We start from the raw sequence: 23,414 nt of genomic DNA, 5'->3' as shown, positions 1-23,414 counted from the left end.
TCAAATCCATTAATCAAATATATAATATATTTCAAATGAATCATTAAAACAATATGCATAAACTTTCCACATTTGGTCAACTGGGCCCGCGGCGCCCGCGGGCCCACGACCTCCGTTTTACGATCCGAACATTCCTATGGGTTCTACAAGGTGTAATAAGCATAACCTGCAAGTTTGGTCCAAAACAAACGATCGGATCGCTCGCGATCACGCGATTGGACGGTTATCGTAAAACATTAAACTTTAAATCATTGAATCGGAACATCCGGAGCTCCGATTTACGATCCGTCGAATCCTACACGATCCTAGGAATGCCTAGATCAGCATATATCAAATTGGGAGCGATCCAACGGTTCTAACGTATCGAACCCGGAAATCACACAATATGTAAAATCCGTTCGGGGTTGAAACGTTATCTAAATTGAGGTCCGTAAAATCCTACGCGCTCGTGACAACCAGGGGATCGCATTTGGACAAAATTCCCCTCTGATACAGTGCCCAGGTGCCGCCACACGCGCTGGCAGCGCGTGGATGTCCAAAGTGATATCGCATCGCCGGGAAATCTTAGAATCTCGGGCCAAGACTCCTACCCTAGGTAATACACCTAATTTGGAGTCACTTTTGTTCTTAGACATACCCCAAATTATTGATGGAAGTGGCCAGAAATTCAATTTGAAAACCGGCCGAAACCTAATTCCAAAATCGAACTACAAACTCTCAAAATTTCTGGAATCCTATCCAACATGCAGCTAGATCATGAAAAATAGTCAAGAATCCATACCTCATTCGTCCGATTTGGTGAAGAACTGAGAGAGAACGAAGGCTTGGAAAATCTGTCAAAATCTGTCCGAAAACATCTCGGATTTCTGCAATTTCCGGCCAGCACCGGCGGTCCCAACGGCTGAAATTGATCGGGATGGGAGGGAGGCAGCCCGGTTCTTTTGGGTCTGGCCCCGTGGCCGAAGGCGGCTTGTGGCGACAGCGGTGGCTCTTAGAAGCCATCGGCTGAACTGAAAAATAGGAGGGGGAGGGGCTGGGTCGCACGAGAGGGAGAGAGAGAGAGAGAGAAATGTGAGGGATTTTCTGATTTTTAATTAAAATCAAACTTCGAAATAATTACGATTGTGCCACTGAGAGTTTTTAGATCGTATCTCTCTCGTTACAACTCCGATTCAAGCCTACCGCATGTCTACGGACTCGTCTCAGTACGACCTACGTAAAGGTACCAGCCACTGCCCCAAAATCCTTCTGGGTTAAAAATGACCAAAATACCCCTACTCCTGAGGGCAAAATTGTAAATTGTAAATTCAAAATTCTTGAAATTAATTAATTAATTAATTAATTCACTAATCCTTTTATTTTGGGTCAGGATGTTACAAACCGTCTATCTTTTAGGTACCCCTTCAAAAATATCTCTACAAAAAATCACTTGAATCCGAAACCATTTGACTACTTGAATAATGGTTGTTATTCTAGTCTTTTCTTGAAGCACCGAGTTTGTCAATTTTGTTGGTCACAACTAGATGTCTTAATTATTTTCAATTTGTCTAATTTTTTATAAAGATGATATATGAATGAAGACTTGAAAAATAGACTATTTAGATCGTTGAAATAAATTTTGTAGTTTCCCTCAAATAATTATCTTTTGCTTCATGGAAGTTTAGCTAACAACACAGTGAATGTTTAGTTTCTTTCTTTCTTTTCTCAATCTGTTTTGTTAGTTTTATTTACTTTTTTATATTCTAAGTGGCTTCTGAATGTTTAGAGGAAGAGGATTCAGGTAACCTTATTTTAGGAGTTCTCTTGAAAATTTTAACTGCAACCATACTTCCTAGTTTAGGGAGTCATATAAATGCTTTAATTCTTTTTTAGTCTAGTTCTTGGCTAATTTTTTTGGCAATTTAGTTATTGATTTTACAATAATAAAAAATTCAACATTAAATCAATATTTTAAATATTTTAAAATAAAACAACATTAAATATAGGGAGCCACTAGCTCTAGCAGTTTTCTCTTTTCTCATAAATTGAAAAAACATAACTCCAGCCATACTCCCTATCCATCTTTCCAAAATAGAGAGTCACTAGAGGTCTAAAGATGTGGTTTTGGGAGTCCATTGTAAATGCTATAACATGTGTAGCTGCTTTGGTGCCTTTAAAGAATTAACTTATTTTAATTTTTAGTTGACAGAAATTCTTATTATTTTCAATATTGGAAACTTGAACTTTGAAGTTAGATTTGAAGACAAAAAATATGCTAAAAATCCAAGTTTTATTATTCTTTGTGCATTAGTAAAATTATTAAAGTTCAGTCTTTCATGCTTGAATGTTGACTAATCATATTTTAGGTGTTTAATTGTTAATTGCATCTGTCATTATGTGTTGATTGCTGAGATTTGTATTGTTATTGCTTGTGGTTATTAAAAAAATTAGAAAATGTTTCCTAAAAACAACTCTCTAGATAAATACTTTCTTTAAAAAAAACTAATAATGTGCCTTTCTGGAAACAGTTTATACTTTCTCCTCGGGCTTTATAAAACGGACAATCAGCCCTGGTCATAATTACAAACGTAAAGCTAAAAGAAAATAACAAAGTAATTGGAATCTGTGAAAGTGCATGAAACAAACCCAGGGGGCTTAACAATAATGGAAAACCAGAAGCACCTTCAGCCTTTCTTCTTCATTCTTTCGTTGGCCATGCTTGGGAATATCCCGCTTTCAATGGCGAAGGAAGTGATACAAATACCAGTAGGAGTAGTTCTTGATTTGAATTCCTCAGTGGGAGCAATTGCAAACAGCTGCATGACCACGGCAGTCTTAGATTTGTATAATAAGCACGATCATTATCAAACAAAGCTTCATCTTCATACCCGGGATTCAGCAGATGATATTGTTACTGCAGCATCCGAAGGTTGGCCAAACACTACCTGTGTTCTTAGCTAGCTATTTTTGGCCACACACACACACACACGCAGCCTTTTGATCTTAGGTAATTAATTGAATATTTATTCACCAATTATATGTTGAATTAATGCAGCATGGCACATGATAAAGAAAGAAAACGTGGAAGCCATCATTGGACCTCAAAGGTCAGCCGAAGCAAAGTTTGTGATAGAGCTTGGCAGAAGGACTAATAGAAGGAAGAATTTCAAATTATTATAGGTTTGGAATTTTTTTTATGTTGTTGTGTAAAGTAATTAGTCGTTGAAAAATGTATTTTTCCTTGTTTTTGTTTCGGGAGTATTTTCATATTCATGTATTTTATGTTTTTTTGTGTCAAAATTCATGTATTTTATGTTGCTGCAAACATTTTTGTGACAGTTTATGTATTTTATGTGTTGTTGATCATTTTAATATTACAAATTAAACTATATAGCATTTGCTTTGTGATCCTGCTGAATAATGACAGGACTCTCTATCTGAGCTGACACTATATGGTTAGTTGTTAACCCTCAATTAGGCTATGGTTAGTTGAGAATTGGTTCGGTTAACTCTATTTTAACTCAGAGAGTCTGTATTGAGAACTTTAGTCGAGAAATATTGTATTCTGTTCTTGTAAAGAAATAATAGCACTCTGTTGTTCTTGAGATATTGAGTCAAGATAGAAGGCATTTTCATATATTTGTAAATATTAGCATCATCAGTGCACTGAATAAGACATATTATCATGGAAAATATTTATCTCCTTATTATGTAAGTAAGAGCTCTTACATTCCTGCCAATAGCAGTGTGACATGTGTGCAGAAGTTTTTTTATTTATGTTTTTGATGAATTATTTTTGCATATGTGTCAAATTAAGATTTGCATGAAGAAGGAGTATCTCCTTACAGAGAAGGAGGCAAGCAGATATGCACAAAAGGCAATGGTTGAGCTAGAATTATAAAATTGGAGGGGCCGAGATAGAAAACACAAGTATATCAAATATATTTAAGTGTTCAAAACACATGTTAGAACTAAATTTTTCAAAATATATTAGTCATGTCTAATTATTTTTAAAGGGGCCATTAATTTAAATTACAAGTTATATATTAGTAAGTTGTATATATTACATTATATAATATAGGAGAGGTCAAAAAAATGGGGGAGCCAGGACCACTCCTGGCCTAGGAAGGGAGAGAGAGATCTCTTTTTTCTCTATTTTTTTTTCTTGAAAATGGAAAGACTAAAATACCCTTAAAAATGAATGGAAAATTGGATGGTGTTAAAGTCAAATAACAGATCATGGATTTTGAAAAATTAAGGTGACATTTCTCTCAAATTTTTCTTTAAGGTGACAAATTGAAACTAAGGTATAAGTTCAAGTGACATTTCGACAATTAATATATAATATACACATAAACAAAATTTGGGGTCCCTAAAAGATCGGGCCCTTTTGTGGTGGCACCACTTGCACCACCCTAGAGCCGGCCATGCGAGTAAGGATCTAGTGAGAACGCCTATGTGAGAACATAACATGAGAACACCGTTGGATCTAATCTAACGGCTGTATGAAAAGCAATTGTAAGTGTAAGTGTTGTATTAGAACGAGGCCTTCTTCTGTCTCCTCCCTCCAAAACGTCCCCTCCAAAACAGAATTCCCCTCCAAACCAGCTGTTCGTTCAGTTCAATGAGAAGGCCATTTTTTTATCAGCTTTGATTGAGGAAGAACTGTAACACTGAAGAGAGAGCACCCCTGTTAATTGTTTTTTGATTTGAGGAAGAACACATAAACGGTACCCTCATTTTTCTGGGTTTCCAATTCAGGCGAAACAAAGGAATCTTGGATTTTATAATTTCATCTTTGTGGTTGGGTTTTTGGGGTCGGAACATACGTCAATCCTTGAGCAACGTCGAAATTGGCGTTGAGTTGGAAAGTGCTGACCGTACCGTTGTGGTTCTGCTCTGTTGGTTTTGAAATCGTTGAGCGCGGGCGAAACAGGGGTTGAGGAAGATGAAAAGTGATTGGGGTTGACGTCTAGATCTAAAAGGGCTACGTTACGTTGTCATATTTGTTGAAATTTTGAAGTTGTAAATCAGTTACGAGGTAAGCCATATACTGTATTTGTCCATTTCATTATTGGGCATCAGCATGAGTCACTTTAGGTTGTAAGTTTGACTTTAATGCTCCGTTTGGATGAAGGAATTGCCAATTACATAGAATTTAAAATGACGGAATTTAGATTTCCGTCATTTCAATTTCTGGCAATTGAAGATTTCAGTGTTTGGATTTATGTATGTCGGATTTTGTAAATGACAGAAATTGAAATTTTCAATGTTTGGATATCTCATGTAAATTATAAATGACAAAAAATAAATATTTCGAAGATGAATATCTTCTCTTTTGACCATTTGTTGATGTTGGTGAAATATCATCAATAACTTGAATATCTTCTAAATCTTGTGTATCACCATCCAAATCAATATAATCAACTTTATCAGTATGAGTCATAACTTCATCAGTAGAATTTGATACACAAGGTATTGCTGAATTAATATCATCAATCAGCTTTAATTCAATATTTTCATGTGCAGACACTTCTCCGGTACCTATGGAATTAGAACTAGAAGCAATCAAGACCCTGATACTTCTTTTTCACTTGCCAAAAGACCAATGATCAGAGAAATTAAAAGGGCTTCGATTAAAAAGTTGCAGACAAAAGTATAGGAATAAACGATTAAGATTATGAGGGTATTAATGACTTGTTTTATATGAAGTTAACAACTACAGAGCAAGGCGATAACACAAAGTGATAAAGCTAGCAAACAACTACAGAGTGATTAATGACTTTTTTTATTTATCAAAAGTTTGGCCTTTTTTTATTTATTTAAGTTTTGGCTCCACGGAAAATATGAATTCCCACACTACGGAAATTGTGAAATGAAGTCTATTTTGGTGGAAATTAAACTCAGGAATTTGATGCCTCAATTTCCATGATTTTTTCCGCGCGTCATTTAATAAATTCCGCGCTTAAGTTGCCAAACAAGGGAATTGTCAATTTCTTCTCTTAAATTCCCGACTTTTAGCTAAATTCCGAGTTATTTTCCCGCATCCAAACGGAGGGTAATGTTTCAGCAGAAAGTGATTTGCATATCATATGTTAGTTAATATATATTTTAAAGCTGTTTGAAAGCATGTGCCAAATATTGGGCATCAGCATGAGTCAGATTAGGTTGTATGTATGTCTTTAATGTTTCACCAGAGAGTCATTTTGATGTCATATGTTAGTTGATATATATTTTCAAGCTGTTTGAAAGCATGTGCCAAATATTGGGCATCAGCACGAGTTACGTTAGTGTGTATGTAGGTCTTTAATGTTTCACAGATAGTGATTTTCATGTCATGTATGATGGTGGTGATGTGATATTCAGGGTTAATTGCAAGAACTGTGAAATGGAGTGCAAAGGACAGGTGACACCGGAAATTAGTTCGGACTTGAAACCAAAATTGGGACTTGAATTTGATTGCTATGAGGATGTGTTCAATTTCTATAATATGTATGCTACGAAAGCCGAATTCGGCATTTGGTGTTCTACAACGAGAACGTGCACATTCACAAGAGAGGTAACAAGAAAAGAATATGTATGCTATAAACAAGGGTATTTGTTGACAAGCACTATTAGTCGTAAGAGAAGACAGCGATGTTGTACTCGAACTGGGTGCAAGGCTAAACTTGCGATTTTGAAGGTAAAAGAGAAGAATAAGTACACTGTTGTAGGATTCAATGAGATACACACCATGACATGACCACAGTTGATAAAGTCCATCTATTGAGATCTCACCATAACTTAACAGTCTACAAAGGCCTATAGTACACATATGAGCAAAGTTACTATCCCTGTACATAAACAGGTAAGCCTTCTTGAGATGCAAGTAGGGGGATTGGAAAATGTTGGGTTTGGTAGGAGAGATGTCTATAATTATGCAAGGGACGTGTGTGGGGAGGTGATTGGGCATGATGCAGAGCTGCTGAAGGAGCATTTTCTGGCTGAGTAAGGAAAAAATGATTCATTTTATTTCAATATGGAGGTAGATTCGGAAGTAAGGATGGGAAATGTTTTCTGGGCAGATGCAAGGTCAAGACGAGCTTATGGGTTTTTTGGGAATGTGGTGGTATTTGATACGACGTTCAACACGAACCTCTATGGGATGGTCTTTGCGCCTTTGTTAGGCGTTAATAACCATAGGCAGACAGTGTTGTTTGGTTGTGCATTCATAACTAGTGAAACCACAGATTCATTTGTATGATTGTTCGAAGAATTCAAGAAAGCCATGCCAGGTGAGCCACCCAAAATGATCATCACTGATCAAGATGCAGCCATGTCAAAGGCAATTGCTTTAACTCTCCCAACAACATTCCATAGATATTGCATATGGCATATCTTGAATAAGTTTATGGAGAAACCCGGCATTGGGGAATGTTTTTCGGAAATGTGCAAATGCATATGGGGTATGGACACGAAATAAGAATTTGATGCGAAATGGGATGAAATCATCACAAACAATGGGCTGAAAGACCATCCGTGGCTGAGCTCGATTCATGCTTTGTGGGAGAATTGGGTTCCATCATATGTAAAACATGTGTTTTTGGCTGGGATGTCAAGTAGTCAACGGGCTGAGAGCTGTCATGCATTTTTCAAACAATATATTAACCGGAAAAACGCATGGATGGAATTCATTGTACGTTTTGAAAGAGCTCTTGGTTCACAGAGGCACAAGGAGTTAATGTCTGATCATGTTGATACCAATGAAAAACCTCCGCTGCCATTTCGAACACCAATGCAACATCAAATGGCACGCCTTTACACTCAGGAAATTCTTGAAATGTTTGAGAGGGAAGACTTCAGAAGCCTTTTATGCTTGTTCGAACTTGTAGAGCAAGATGAGACCCAGTGCAAGTATAAAGTAAGTGAGTGGGTAAATCCGGGGGTGACACGGATGAAGGAGCTTGTGCATGATAAAGATGTCGATAAAGCTTATTGCAGCTGCAAAGGATTTGAATTTTGGGGTATTCTGTGCCGACACATCCTAGAATTTTTAAGAATGAAGCAGGTGGAGCACTTGCCAGACAATTACATATTGAAACGATGGCTTCAAAGTGCAAAGTGCGGTGTAGTATATGATAAGAATGACAAAGAAGTTAAAGATTGCGTGGACGGTTTGGTTTTGGTTAAGAGATCGAAACTTGGCAAAGTTGCAGGTGATTTGATAGATTCTGTTTTGTTGTGTGATGAAGGTTTTGAGTTGCTGAAAAATTCGTTTGACGACAATCGTGGGAAGCATACAAGGTTGTTGTCATCAAGAGCTCGTGTCGAAGAAGAACCCAATAGAGAGGTCGGAACTAGTTCTCCCCAAGTCAGAATGAAGGATCCCCATCGAGTAAAAGCAAAAGAGCGTGCGAGAAGAGTGGAAGGACAAAAAGAGAAGGCAGCGGAGTGACATAAACGGCGGTGCAGTGAATGTAGGAAGACTGATCATGATAGACGGACTTGTCCAAAATTTGTGAGCCCGTAAGTGAATATGTAATTGTGTGGGTTTGAATTTTATACAAGAAATGCTGTTGACTTGTTTATTTGTTTTGATGTTGCAGCTCTTCATCTTCCGACGCAGAAGTTGGTGCTGCAGTTGATGAGAATTTGCAGCCCAGTTAGAGCACGCAGGACAGGGAACCTACTATGACAGAGTCATTTCTGAAAGAGTTTGATTTCATTTACGGTCCCGGAGTGTGAATATTTGTTAATACCAATTTGCGTCATTTTGGAAACCATCTGGAACCATTAGTGAATCTTATGTAAGTGCCTCATGTTGATACTGAACTAAGGTTTGTGAACAGCAACAGTGAAACCGCCCAAAAACAAAGTAACTTTTGTATTCGATAATTATTAAGTGTCACACACGTATCGCATGACTTACATTCGGACATAGAAAAATAAAATTAAAAAAACTACATTAAAGTCAACAATAAGTTATTTGAAGACCCACTTAGTTATTAGCATCAGAGTCATCACTTGACTCAAAGCGGCCACGTTCCTCCCAATCTAGAATGTGTTTGTCATTATAGCAATCCTGGCACCACTCTAAATTTGGGGGTTTACACATGCAAACAATGGGAGATGGGGGCTTTGGGGGAGAAGGGGTTGGAGACCGATAGTATTGAACATTGTCTGGACCTACCGCGAATAGATCCCTGCACGTCCCACAAGGACGCTCGTGAACGGCACCATGCTTGCAATAATTATGCGTAACTCGAACTTTCAAAACGTGAAGCCAGTGTTTGAAAGGATTCGTTTGGGATTCATGCAATGTGGGTTTTATACATCTTTGCAACGATTGCAAGGAAAATGAAATATCTATGTAAGGGAATCTTGAAACCATCACTGTGTGTCAGTAAGGGCATCTTGAAACTATCACTATGAGTCAGTAATGTGTCAAAGAACCGAATATCTGTGTCAGAGAATCTTGAAAAAATTTATCGACCCACCGACAAATTTTGAAACCAAAAATTTGAGCAGTATTAGTAACTGAACTCTACTAATTCAGTAGTTAGTGATCGAAGAAATAAGATTGAACTCTGGTAAGAACATAGAACCCAAGGCTGTGATAGTAGATGTAAACCCGAATAAGCTGCACGTAAGTCAGATCGGGCATAAACAAAAAACAATCAAGTGAATAACAATTGCCTAGCGATTGATATGGCTACCAGCCGTCATTATCGTTGGCTTGTGCTAGTTGGTGGCCTAGCTATGGTGGGTGTTTACCGCCGGAGATGATTTGCTATGCAGCAGACGGAGTTATGGCATCCCAATCAATATCTTTGTGGACATCTGCAGTGAACCGTCTGAATTGCTCAAAACCTTCGTTGAAAGCCAGAGACATTGCCTGGCCATGCTTGTCGCCTCCTTTGTGGAAGCTGAAAGATTCGTACGTAGCATCCTCCTTGGTCATATGCAAATCCTCTGCTTTGTGCTTTCGTTTTTGGCCACGAATTCTGTGCTTCTCTTTTCTGTAACGTGCTTTGTTCACTTGGCGCGTCAAATATGCCAACTTCTACTCAGCTCCGACACACTTCTGAGTCTAATAATGGACCAAGGAGAAGTCGTGTTCCAGTTTGTTCTTCATATCATTTATTTCCACAGCAGGATCATCGGAGTCGCCCTCGCTTGCCGAGGAGGTTGGAAGTGGTAGCGGTGGTAGAAGGGACCTTGGATAATTGGGGGCATATTCCCATGACCCATCGGAGTCCCCCTGATTTGCATTGCAGTCTGAACTGGTTGACATGTTCACAAATCTTCAGTTTCTTCAGATTGGGGGATTCGTTGTATGCACAAAACACAAGTCCAAAGAAGAGTGAGGAAGAAAACAAGATGTGAATCCCATAGCCATACGACACCGTTTATATATGATGTCCTGGAGTATTCCGCAGTTTGTTTTAACTGTTTTTCCCATCTGTCACATCAGTTTTGTTTTTTTGTTCAGTACTGAGAGTATTTGATTTAGTTATGGTGCATTCGGATTAAAGCCTCGTATTAATCACAGAAAGCATACACATGAATTTTGAATTTTCAACTTTCCATGAGGTTGTAGCATTTTGGAAACATTATCCTTATTTTTGCGAAGGAAGGGTGACACAATGGTCACTGACGTGCATGTGTGCACCTACCCAAGGTTGATGCGGTCAGGTCCCCCCATGTGTTGTATTTCGTTATTTTCATTACACAAGTGGGGGGAAATTATTGAAGACATGGTAATAACAAGGAGAAAAATCGGAAAAAATGCCCCAAAATTGATTCCAGCTCCTTGTGGCATTACACAACTGGGGGAAGCTATAAATCATCGAAAGTGTTTTTTCAACTCACTTTTGTACTCAATTTCATCAGATGTGATAATACAGAGTGTACACTTCATCTTCGGAATAGGGTTTGAACTCGCTTTCCTTTCAACCGTAACATTATGTTTTGCAAATCTTTTCCGTCTATTTCCTTCATGTTCATTATCTAATTTAAAATAACACAACTATCGATTACATTTGCTTCGTATCTAATTATTGGAAAAAATTAGTCTTATTTTCTCCTATCAAATGACACACAGAATATTATTATTGTTATTTCATTGGTCATATATTATATATTTCACACGAATAAGCAAACCTCATATTACCATTTTAGGAACAACAACTCCATATAAGAGATCCAATCAATGCTAAAAACTATCCCATTCCTTTTAGGCATTTTGTAAAGACAAATTAAATATGTTGACAGAAAATAATGTAAACATACTTCAATTAAAGCATACCCATTTAGCTTTCCAAAAGTACGCATAATAAACCAAAAGCAGTTTCCCATATTTTTCACTCACTCTTTCTTCACATCTTACAGCTTGGATACATATAAGATACCATCTGAAGTGTCCAAAGCAAAATGGTTACACCTTCAGGAGCACACACAACCTTGGAACAAACGCAGTCAAAATGAACTTTTTGGCATTTTTTCCAAACAAACTTACTGAAAATAACCAAAATGAACGTTGTCCAGCGACAGTTTACTCCATGGTGATTCCGTCCCAGTTGTAGCTTGGGACAACACATTTTGCATACTCTCGGAACAGGTCGAACCCTTTACGTGCTTCTGCTTCCCTCATCTGCACTGCCTCATTCGACCCCCTGAACCTTCGACAACCTTTTCCTTTCGCAAGCCTAACCCTCTGTTTCATTAGTTTGACTGATCGAAGGTGTAATTTCGCTTCACTTTTCTCCTTCCCCAATGTTTCTTCATACCATCTTAGACGTATCTTCTGACGTTTTATTTCTGTCAACAACGCATCGTATCGCATCTGGCCGATACTACCTGCATCATCGTGGTCCTCAGATGAAAAGTGTATGGATTTTGCAGGTCCTACAAGAACATCTTCAGCGTTCTTATTCTTCTGTGAGATAGGGTCTGCATTTTTTGGTGGAGTTGTTATAAATATGGCGGAGATTTTCGTAGGTGAACCCATGGTGAGTTGAGGGTTGTTTGGACCAACTTGGGGTGCAATGTGAGGTAAAATATATCACTTTATTATTTATAAAGCAGTCCCCTTACTAATTTTACCCGCCAAAATTAATTTGTTCACTTTGACTAGGGAGTGACCACTTTAAATACCTACTTTCCGTGGTGATGTCATATTTGCATTATTAGTATCAGACACAGTAGTTTCATTTTCTTTACAGGTGATAATCAGAAAAATTAAGTATCATATTTGCGGAGATTTAATTGTTCATGCGGCCTGGTTGAAATGTAAGTTACCTTCAGAACGTGTGATGTCATATTTGCATTATCAGTATCATAAACACAGTTTCCTTTTTCTGTACTAGTGATATGTGTTCATTTTTAGTTTCATATTTGCCAAGAAGCAACTGCTTAGTTGGTCATGTTAAAATGCAAGTTACCTTCATACGTGGTGATGTCATTTTTGCATTATTAGTATCATATACAGTGTGATCATTTACTTTACTGTTAATGGTGCGTTGATATTTAGTTTCATAGTTGGCAAAATGAAATTGATTATTTGGTCATGTTCAAATGTAACTAAGTCATTTGCTTCATAAGTGGTGATGTGATTTTAGCATAATAATTATCACGAAAAGCATTTATAATTTTTTGACTGTTGACGGTGATAAGTAGTATCATAAATGCTGTAAATAGGGCAACGCGCGAACACTAATTCCACGCCTCCACCTTCATCGATGACTGTGAAGTGTCCGATCACTCACACCGCTTGGGAAACGAATACAATAATTACTGATCTAAACCCAAAGTTGTCTTCGTCCGTTGTAAAGTGGGCCACGCCGGTTGGGTACATATAATCCGGCACTTTCTTCTTGGTCCCAAAACGACACCGTGAATATTAAATCCTCCACAGACCCTTTTCAGTCCCTCTTCTCCACAGACCCTTTTCAGTCCCTCTTCTCCAACAACCAAGATGGATATTCCACATTTGGCATGGTTTAAGGTGCTGCTCGCGGTTGCAAAGCAGTCCTCTGAAGATCTATACAGCATGGCAGGAACATGCAAGTTATTTAAAGAAATGCTGAATGATCCTGAGGTTTGGACAACGGTGTCAGTAGATAAGTACCAGTGGCATGAGGACTGGTACGGGTTTGATGATGGCTAAATTGTTGAGTTCTTGCAAAAGTGCAAAGAACATAACAATCCAGAAATGATTTACAGAGAAGCTATTCATGACTTCTTCATATTGAAATATGATGAGGGCATGAAGAACCTGCGGGTGGCGGCTATGTCAGGGCATAAGGAAGCCTCCTACCTTATTGGCTTGCTAGGGCTGTTGAACCCTAGCGAGGGCAAGGAGAATGCGATGGAGTTTTTGTGCCATCTCAGCAAAACGAAGAAACTGAACATGCAAGCTTGCAGGAATTCAATAAGCAATCGACTGCGTCGGTATACAATGTCTGGCACCATGACTCCTCCTATGCTTGCAAAGTTTACTGCAGACAAACGTTTTTTTCAAGACTGCATTCACTGTGAGGGTAATCGGGAGTGGTATCAGTTATGGGACCGCTGGGGCGAAGATTGGCACAACGTAGATGCTTGGAACTGCTGTGAACCCTGCAAATGGAAGAGGGAGCTGTTGTCTGCCGCGCAAATCTCACGGCCTGGAGTTCCGGGCCGAGGGGATATGCGTTGACACGCGGTTTCCTGCTTTTGGGTGCGGTCCGGTTGTACGCGGACATGCCAGCACAGTCTACCGTGCATCGATGTGCTGATGATTGTTGGATGGATAAGTGGTGCGCCTGTTTGAACTCGTCTTCCTAATCAAACGATTGTAGCCAAGAGAGGAACTGGTCTCGGCTGTTAGGTTCACGGCCTGAACTACAAGGCCGTTGAGTGATGGTGTTGGTGGTGGGTTTTGGGCGGTGCTCCGGTGTGCTGCTCAGGGAGCGACGGTCGTGTGATATATGGGGTGAGTGAACGAACAACAAGGATGGTGCTCCGGCGCCTTGAAAATCAAGGGTCGTATGATATATTGATGAATGGATTTTCCTTACAATCTAACACTACTCCTAGGAAAGCAAGTAAAGATATTGAAAGTGCATTACAGGAAAAAATAAGTTGCTCCATGGGAGGCTTTGTTTTGGTGTTGAACCCTTTGAATGTAGTTCGAGTCTTGTATTTATAGGAAGAGTCTCTGGAGGAGTAATCGAGGCTAAAAATCTGCATGGTGGAGCTTGATTGGAGCAAGTGGGCAGTCCAATCGACATTTGGGATCGTGAAGTATGGTGGTGTGACCCCAGAAATCCCGGTGAATCTCGGCCGCCGCTCTTGATCGTGGGTTCTGAGCTTCTGGCCGTGGAGACGCATTTATGGCCTGGATAGCTGGTGAACCAATATCTCAGGCTGTCAGAATTCTTGTGAGAATGTCCACGTCTAATCACTCTGGTCCTCATCACCAAATCCTGACTTCAGTCACTTCCCACCTTCCCTCATGCATTAAATGCTTCCTTGTGGCCAGTGGGTTTGCTGCATTAAACAGGCACTACTTCTTAAATGAAGCCTGGGTCCCTGCTATCACGTGATGATCTGACTTTAATGCCTTGGCCGTGATTTTGTTCGGCCTGCGCTTGAGGCCGAGATGATCATGCCTTAGCATTTCTTCTTTTGTCTTTAGGAAGGCGAAACGCTGCGTTTCAGTTTTTATGAACAAGTGCCAGGGCTGAGAGAAGGGGCTCCTTCGACTAGTTTATGGCCGTGATTTATCAGGCACAAACATTGCCCCCACATTCCTGGATTCTTCGGCCTCGGCATGGGTAGGGGCCGAATGGATTCCAAGGGATGGACCCTTTGCATTCCTTTCTGAAGTGATTGACAACTGGGGCATTACATGCGCAGGCCAGTCGGCGCATTTAATGCCTCAAGCACGTCGTGCAGGCCATCATTGCCCAGGGCGTCGCTTCGCTTTGTCAGAGGAAGCGACGGCCTCTGGACTTTTGACACGTCGTTGCGCCTGTTGAGCGTGCTGACAGAACGTTACGTCTCTCGAGAGAGACACACCCTTTCATTTCAAATTCTAGCGCCAATATAAAAACCCAGACTTCCTTGCTTTCTCCTTACGCTTTCAGAATCCTCAGACGCCCAAGCTTTGTCAAAAACCCATTTCTCCAACCTTCAAAACCCATCAAACTTTCGCACCTCCAAGGTTACTAGAGAATCCCTCGTGAGCTCGCGATTTTCTAGAACCTACAGACCTTATTCCTTTTCTTTTAAGCTTTTCCTCCAATGTTCTTCACGTTCATTACCCTTTTTTCGCATTTCCCCTTTAAACACTCACCTCAAGCCTACTCTAATGGCCTCCAATACCCCCACATCTGTTGAAGTTCGGTCCCAAACCTTCCAAACTGAATTCGAGGCTATTTGCCGACATATTCAGGGCTCGATCCTCCCTGACATCATCACGCCCTGGGCTGATGACGATGGTGCCCCCACTGATTCCTTCGTTCTCGGCCCCTCCATTAATGGCGGAATGCCAGAGAGGCTTGTGGCCCATCTGAAGAACAATCTAGTGGATCTTTCGGCCTTTGACGGGGGAGACTTCCAAGACTGGAATGTCCTCAAGCCGCAGCAACAATGGCCAACCGTGACCCCAGACTGGGAAAAATGGCTGCCGAGGATGGAGCATTTCTTCGGTCAGCAATGGAAAGATCAAGGCATCTACCACTTGATCAAGCTATTCGATCGGCCGCTCGTCATGGATCGGTCGCTCTTGGCCGCAGCCCTGTGCTTCTGGTCGTCGGCCACCAACACCATGAACTTTCGATTCGGCATGATGACGCCGACCGTTCTAGACATGGCCGCCCTGTTCGGCCTGTCCCCCCTCGGCGTGGAAGTAAACGCCGCCCTTGTTGCTCCCGAGGTGGAAGGGAGCTTTAAGGCTACGTGGCCTACTCTTGCGAGAGTTGCTGGGAGCAAGGCGAAGAACATGCTCAACTACTCCAGTTTCTACAGCAACTTCGGCGTAGAAGACAGCGCTGAAGATGACGCCATTGCCCCTCTCGGCGAGGTTGAACACGCCGCGTTCTTGCTGTACTGGTTGTACAAGTTCGTGTTTTGCACCCAGGCGAACAAGGTTACCCTAGAGTTCGCCCACCTGGCCGATTACCTAGCGCAGGGCGGTAGGTTAGCACTCGGCCCGTTCCTACTCGGCCACATCTACCGCACGCTTCATGACATCGTTACTGATGGGATGAAGCCGAAGCATGGTGGTCCACTATGGGCCTTCCAGTTCTGGCTGCAGGCCTACTTCCCACAGCTGAGGGGGTGGCCGCTCCCCAAGACAACGAGCCGCTAGCCAACGCATTTGCTCGAGCCCCCAAGAAGCATAACGCCACGGCCTTCTGCTACAAATTCTTGTACGGCTTGGCCGAGAGAACTGGTACGCAGTTTCGAGTCTGCCTTGCTCGACCGTTCCCTCTGTTCCTGACTCACGACCTCTCCGTCGTTCCTGATGTTGAGACGGAGAACGATCTGAAGGAGATCTGGGGCTCCTTCCTGGTTTCGTGCGACCTTCATTGCGGCCTGTCCAAGGCCGGGGCCGAGGTGTATCTGCCGAACTTCATGGCACGACAATTCGGCCTAATCCAAACGGCCCCACTCCCTCCCCTGTCAACCAACCGGATATCGTCCTGGAGGGCCGACGTCTCCCAGCAGCACGGTGTGGCTGAGATCACCTTCCAGCTCCAAAAGGGAATGACCTTCCTGACTCTGATGCCTTGGTCGCGCCGTAATGCGTATGACGAGGATGGAAGGGTCTGGTATGAGGAGTGTATCTCGGCCAGATTTATTCGGCCTGTTGAAGAGGCCGTGAGGGCGGCCCTGACGAATGCAGATTGGGACCCTCTCACCCCCAAGGACAGCAAAGTGAAGAAGGTATCAGCTGGGCCGCCTCGACCAAGTGCCCCGGCCGTGGCCGCCCCCAGGGTGACGGCCCCTCCCCTGGCTAGATCAGCTGCCGTGGCCTCCACCGCGTCCCCATCTTCGACCGCGGCCCCAGCTCCCAGGGCGACGCCTGTGGTGGGGGCACGAAAGACGCTAGGGCACAGGACCGTGACGTCCTCTCTGCCAGCTCGACCGACCACTACTGCGGGTAAGCCTCGCCTAATTTTTCTATTTATCATTTATTCTTCACCGGCCTTTTTAAACCAGTTCTGTCTCTGGTCATCTCACTCTTGTCTCTTTTCCTTGTATACACAGCCTCGGGTCACAAGAGGAGTCGAGAGGCGTCGGGTACTGAGGCCGCACCGGCCCAGAGTGCCGCGGCCGAAATGGCGGCCCCGCAGTGGCCAAGGAAGAGGACCCTTTTTACCTCCTCGGAGGGCAGAGGTGAGGAGGAGGCTCCTCCTGTGATCGTGAGTGAGGCCCCCCTGCGACCGTAAGTACCACTCCTTGGCATCCTTTTTCCCTTTTAGTATGGTGGTGTGACCCCAGAAATCCCGGTGAATCTCGGCCGCCGCTCTTGATAGTGGGTTCTGAGCTTCTGGCCGTGGAGACGCATTTATGGCCTGGATAGCTGGTGAACCAATATCTCAGGCTGTCAGAATTCTTGTGAGAATGTCCACGTCTAATCACTCTGATCCTCATCACCAAATCCTGACTTCAGTCACTTCCCACCTTCCCTCATGCATTAAATGCTTCTTTGTGGCCAGTGGGTTTGCTGCATTAAACAGGCACTACTTCATTAAATGAAGCCTGGGTCCCTGCTATCACGTGATGATCTGACTTTAATGCCTTGGCCGTGATTTTGTATGGCCTCGGCCTCGGCCTGCGCTTGAGGCCGAGATGATCATGCGTTAGCATTTCTTCTTTTGTCTTTAGGAAGGCGAAGTACCCTGGCGAAACGCTGCGTTTCAGTTTTTACGAACAAGTGCCAGGGCCGAGAGAACGGGCTCCTTCGGCCAGCTTATGGCCGTGATTTATCAGGCACAAACAGCTGTTCTGCATCCAACAAGAACTCCAGTTGATGACTGCGTGGGATTAAGGTGTATATACATGGTATGATAGGTGTTTTATTAATAAATTGTGTTTTTGGTTTTTAGTGTTTTTATGTAAAGGTGAAACTGTGTGAACTTTGTATTGTTTTTATTCGAAGTATGTTTATGGTTTTGGGTCCTATATCGTTTTAGTAAGTGGTCTCACATGGGGAATTGCTGGTTCATATCCCCCAAACAGTCATTCGTTAAAGATGACAGACAAGCATATGGTAGGGAGGTTGCGTGTTGTCAACACGAAAAGAGATTATCCTTTCAGTCACTTCGTTGACAATGGAAGTCTGAGACATCCTTGATCTTCTAAGATACTCTGATGATCCCACAAATACCCCAAAAAATTTCCCCCTAATTTCCTTATTTGTCCTGCATTTGAAACTGTAACAAAATAGAAGTGTAATTAAGTCATCCGGTAATCCCTTTTCACTAACATAATTATTTCAATATCGCAATGTGGATCTACAACATAAGTAAAGGGTTTTTCCCATTTTAATTATAACCATCTATGACATTTCCCCATTATTTTCGGATTTGTCAGCAATTTTTAGGATTTCTGTACCAAAAAAAAAATATTGAATCCCATAGTACGGAAATCCCTTTTCACTAACATAAAGAATTACATATCAATTTCCATAAAAAAACAATTTGCCAACTATTAACCCAAAACTCCTGACGAAGTAATCATCCCCACACAGAGGTAGGAAATTTCCCAATTTTTTCCGTAATTTTCATGCATTTTAAACAATTTTTGGGAAAAAAAAAACTTAATAAAATATACAAGAAATGCCAATTGGAGGCGCTGGAGTGGGGAGCTGCAAGCCTGACCGCCACGCGGCGCTTTCCCATGCCGCCACACGGCAGTTTTTCAAATTTTTAATTGTTTCCACTTAAATATTCAATTAAAAATCAAATTTGAGGGTGAAAAATTCCCGAAAAATTCCTCAGCGATTAGGACAAGATTTCCTTCGATGACATATCCGGAAAAAGGACAGGCCAAACAATTTTGGATACGGGATTAATGTGATGGAACATATGAGAGTGTAGGGTTTACAAAGTGTATTAGTGTTTTCATTTGCATCATCCGAATGTAGAGTTGGTTCCCAAATTTTATTTTTCACTCGCTCCTAAACCAGGGTTTGTACTTTCCGTATGAAGTATTCATCCCCACACAGAGGTAGGAAATTTCCCAATTTTTTCCATAATTTTCATGCATTTTTAACGAATTTTGGAAAAAAAACTGAATAAAATATACAAGAAATGCCAAGTGGAGGCGCTGGAGTGGGGAGCTGCAAGCCTGACCGCCACGCGGCGCTTTCCCATGCCGCCACACAGCAGTTTTTCAAATTTTTAATTGTTTCCACTTAAATATTCAATTAAAAATTGAATTTGAGGGTGAAAAATACCTCAGCGATCGGGACAAGATTTCCTTCGATGACATATCTGGAAAAAGGGAAGGGAAAACAAATTTGGATACGGGATTAATGTGATCGAACATATGAGAGTGTAGGGTTTACAAAGTGTATTAGTGTTTTCATTTCCCAATTTTTTCCGTAATTTTCATGCATTTTTAACGAATTTTGGAAAAAAAAAGCTTAATAAAATATACAAGAAATGCCAAGTGGAGGCGCTGGAGTGGGGAGATGCAAGCCTGACCGCCACGCGGCGCATTCCCATGCCGCCACTCTCCAGTTTTACTATTTTGTAATTGTTTCCACTTAAATATTCAATTTTTAAACGACTTGAAGGGTGTAGGGGTTTGCCCCCTACGGTTTAGGGTTTACTGTGGAGTGCTTAGGGTTAAAAAATATTAAACCAATGCTTTTCTTTCCCGCTCATGGGTTAGGGTTAACAAATAAAAAATATTCCTGCAAATTTTGAATTTTCTGTTCATAGTCACGAATTGTTACGACCAAAACAGGACAATTCAAACTTGAAACTCCATATTAGTTCTCCCCAAAAAATAATATACAATTCCTTTTCAGATTTTAAGGAAAATTATTTGGGCGTTTTGAGCAAATTTTTGGAAGGGTGTCATCTTCTGTTACCTTCATTTTCCCTTCTGGGCAAAGCCATGTCGAATTCTTCAACAAACACTCAAGGAAAGAGGTGTCGGCACTGCAATGCTGAGATGGTTATGCTAATTTCCAAATCTGAAAGGAATAAGGGCAGACCGTATTGGAAGTGCTTCACAACATATGTAAGTATTATCTTCCCTAAGCCAATAACACTAACTCAGATCGGCCATTGCCTAAGCCAACGAAAACTGCTATAGAGTAGAAGAATTGGGTCTAACATTGTAATCCGAAACTAAGAAATGTAACTTTGTTATGTTTTTTTAGGGAGCTACAAGGTGTAGTGGCTATGAATGGGTGACTGGAGGCAACATGCCAACTGAATCTCAAATTCAAAACCAGCTGGATGTGAAGGAACTTAATGCATATGCTGAAGTCATCCGTATAGTGAAGGGCATTAAAAATATCCTCCTACTGTTGTTAGTTCTATCATTTCTGAATTTGGCAGTTCAAGTGATGAAGAAGTAAGAAACTTTTTGCGTCTGGAAATCTTGAACTTCACAATCTTGTTTTCCGTAAACAAGAAACATTCCTATTTATTCCACATTTGAACACACAGTGTCGCACCATTTACGGTTTATGGTTCAGCATAGTATTAACAACATGTGTTCACGGTTTCGTACAGGTTGTATTTGAACCCAATAAAAATAATTTAATCTTTAAGTTTAAGTCAAAAGGGGGAGTTGGATCATAAACAAGATTTTGTTCATTAACAAGTAAGACTCAAAACTACCTTTTCAAAACCTTCGTACAAACGGAAAGATGCCCTCAAGCATGCGAAGAAAGCTCTTCGAGCTTCCCTTATATGATAGAAAGGTTAGTTCTCTATCTCGCGAATTAAGCCAATACCAAGATATATGAATTTCTTCAGTTCAACAATTGTTACCTACATAATTACAAACCGCCCACCCAGTGAAATGAAGTTTGCAAGTTCGTATACTACACCCACCCAGTTATGTCATATTTCCTCTCCTAATTAAGCACAGGCGTTAATATCCCTGCAACAACTGCACAGCGAGCTTCAACCGATACAAGGGCATGGCATGATGGGAAATATTGGCTAGGTCTACATTGGAGGTCAGAAACTCGCAGTATTTGAGAATGTACATCCCACAGTCGCCCCTGAAACATAGCGAAGCAGCTGTCATTCATTGTACAACAAAAGCGCACTTTCATAACACAATGTGTTTAGGTCGAATATGACTCACCCGCCTACTTGTTGGGGGTGCATCCAAAATGCGAATAACTGGCCACTCACTTTTGCGAAGTAGACCGTCGCCAATATATCCAGCTTCGTGTAACAACCGGGGCAGTATTTTGGACACCGACTGCACAGCCCGTTGGAAGGCTTGAGTTCTGCACAGATCTACTTTTGAATCATATGCCCTTATCTCACACGCTTTTAAATCGATAACAAGTAAGATCCAGTGCTTCTGCCTTTGTAGGTTGAAGGGCAAAAAAACTTGATTCACAGACCACCATGATTTAGCCAACTTATGCCCTTCGCCCTTCACCATTCCCACTAGACCGTTGTTGTGCTGCCTCTCGTCCTTTCCCATATACGACTTCATTTGCGTTTTATCTAAGGCAACACATTTCTACATAGTGGCACACAAGTTATGCATCATAACGGATACGGAATTTCAAAACAAACAATGCTTATGAAATAATACAGACTGAAAAGTGGTGTCCAGTATTGTCCAGTCAGAACCCGCCCACTTGCCAGACCTGTTGTGCCGCTCCCGTAGCAAATGCAAGGCCATGTCAATGTTCTACATAAAAGGGTTGTTTCCATTATTAAATCAATAAATTACTACATAGCAAGGGCTTATCAACAAAATCCCAAATCAATCAATGCTTACCAAGTCATCCAACCAACCGTCCTTGGTCAGCAACCAAACAAAGAAGTTATGCGAACCTTCCATAGCTTCGTCTCCACATAACCGCACATGTGAACTATTTTTGTCAATCATTGTTATTATCAATTCCGTTTCACCAGTGACTTAATAGGTAATCATAATAAACCATTTACATTTCACTAAGGACGGGCAAAGGGAACTTACTTTACTTCTTGTCCCCATTCCCAGCAGAATTTTGCCACCTCCAGAAGGGAATCACGAGGAACAGGCCTTAGGGGGTCAGCAATTGTGTCCTTCAAAATATTGGGAATCTCCCGACCTTGCCATGGAGTTTCCCTTACCACTACCCTTGGCCTCTTCATCACAGGACTAAGCGTCTAACTCCTTCCCCGACCCCTCTTTCGCCCCACCCCAACTATAACATCTTCGCCACATTCACCCTCCGCAGTGGACATGTCAATCTTTCTAGGAGGATTCATAAGGAATTTAACAAGGGTGACACACAACACATCTGGATCATCCCAATTCATATACGGGGTTGTATATTGCACCTCTTCTTTCGCATTTTGTACACACTCCTCTCTCGATTCGGCTACTCCACCTTCCTCAGTTTTATCACTCTCCTCTCGAGCATCCTCAATCTCATGTCTCTCCTCTCCAGCATCCTCAGTCTTATGTCTCTCCTCTCCAGCATCCTCAGTCTTAAGTCTCTCCTCTCCATCATCCTCACTCTTCTTGGCGTCTACATGACTGGTACACTTTTCCAAACGTAAAACTCTCTCCTCCAGCTCACCCTTCTCACGGTGCAATACTGCAACCTCATTCCTCAACTGCTGCACAACATAGTTTAATTCATCAAGGTCCTTACATACCCGCGGGCCTACACTAGGTGCATCACATTCAGGAACATCTGATCCCCAACTCCAATATGGTTGCCTCATCTCCAATTCACGTGGTCGTACGAGCCGCAGTATAACAGGCTGTCAAACATATACAGTTAACAGGTCATATACAATAGTAAACAGCTTTCCTCATGAAACCAACATACTATTGAAATCAATTATTAACTACACACTTGTTTGCTTTGAAATATATAAGCGTTCAGCTTTCTAAACTCAGGCACTTTATTTGTGGATTCCCACCGGAAAATTTGAGGGACTAATGCAGTTTCCTCGATCCGCCTACAATATCTAAGAGGGGGAATTCCCAATTCAGCAATTAATTCATACGCCCAAATCTACAACAAATAGATTATCAAAGTCAGTACTTAGTTACGAACTTAAATTTTACAAACACTAATTTTGAACTAAATCGTACCTGGAAAGCATAGCTCAATCCCTTTATATTCCATGCAGGTCTGTTAATTCTTTTAGGCTTCCCATCCTCCACGTTTTTCTTCCCTTTTCTCACTGAACTCCGCACCGCCTTTTTTCTCTTTTTCTCCCCTTTCCCCTGCCCATCATTGTCTTCATCTC

General features: G+C 41.5%; 1 protein-coding gene across 1 annotated transcript; it reads left to right on the top strand.

The window, feature by feature from the left end:
* Positions 1-7,642: 7,642 nt before the first annotated feature.
* Positions 7,643-8,625, top strand: LOC148297472 (protein FAR1-RELATED SEQUENCE 9-like). Its single transcript, XM_088247159.1, has 2 exons — positions 7,643-8,409; positions 8,565-8,625. Exons 1-2 carry the CDS (start codon positions 7,643-7,645, stop codon positions 8,623-8,625), a joined length of 828 nt encoding a protein of 275 aa, XP_088103285.1.
* Positions 8,626-23,414: the final 14,789 nt, after the last annotated feature.

Source organism: Prunus avium, chromosome 1, assembly GCF_965620075.1.
Source record: "Prunus avium chromosome 1, drPruAviu1.hap1.1, whole genome shotgun sequence".
NCBI lineage: Eukaryota > Viridiplantae > Streptophyta > Magnoliopsida > Rosales > Rosaceae > Prunus > Prunus avium.
The sequence above is the reverse complement of the archived record's forward strand: the minus strand, read 5'-3'. Positions and strand labels throughout refer to the sequence as shown.

What these genes read in the sequence shown, in the direction of transcription:
- LOC148297472 (XM_088247159.1), top strand. Translation starts at nt 7,643, where the DNA reads ATGGAATTCATTGTACGTTTTGAAAGAGCTCTTGGTTCACAGAGGCAC. An exon ending in CAAAAAGAGAAGGCAGCGGA is followed by an intron (nt 8,410 to 8,564) that starts GTGACATAAACG and finishes TTGATGTTGCAG; the next exon opens with CTCTTCATCTTCCGACGCAG.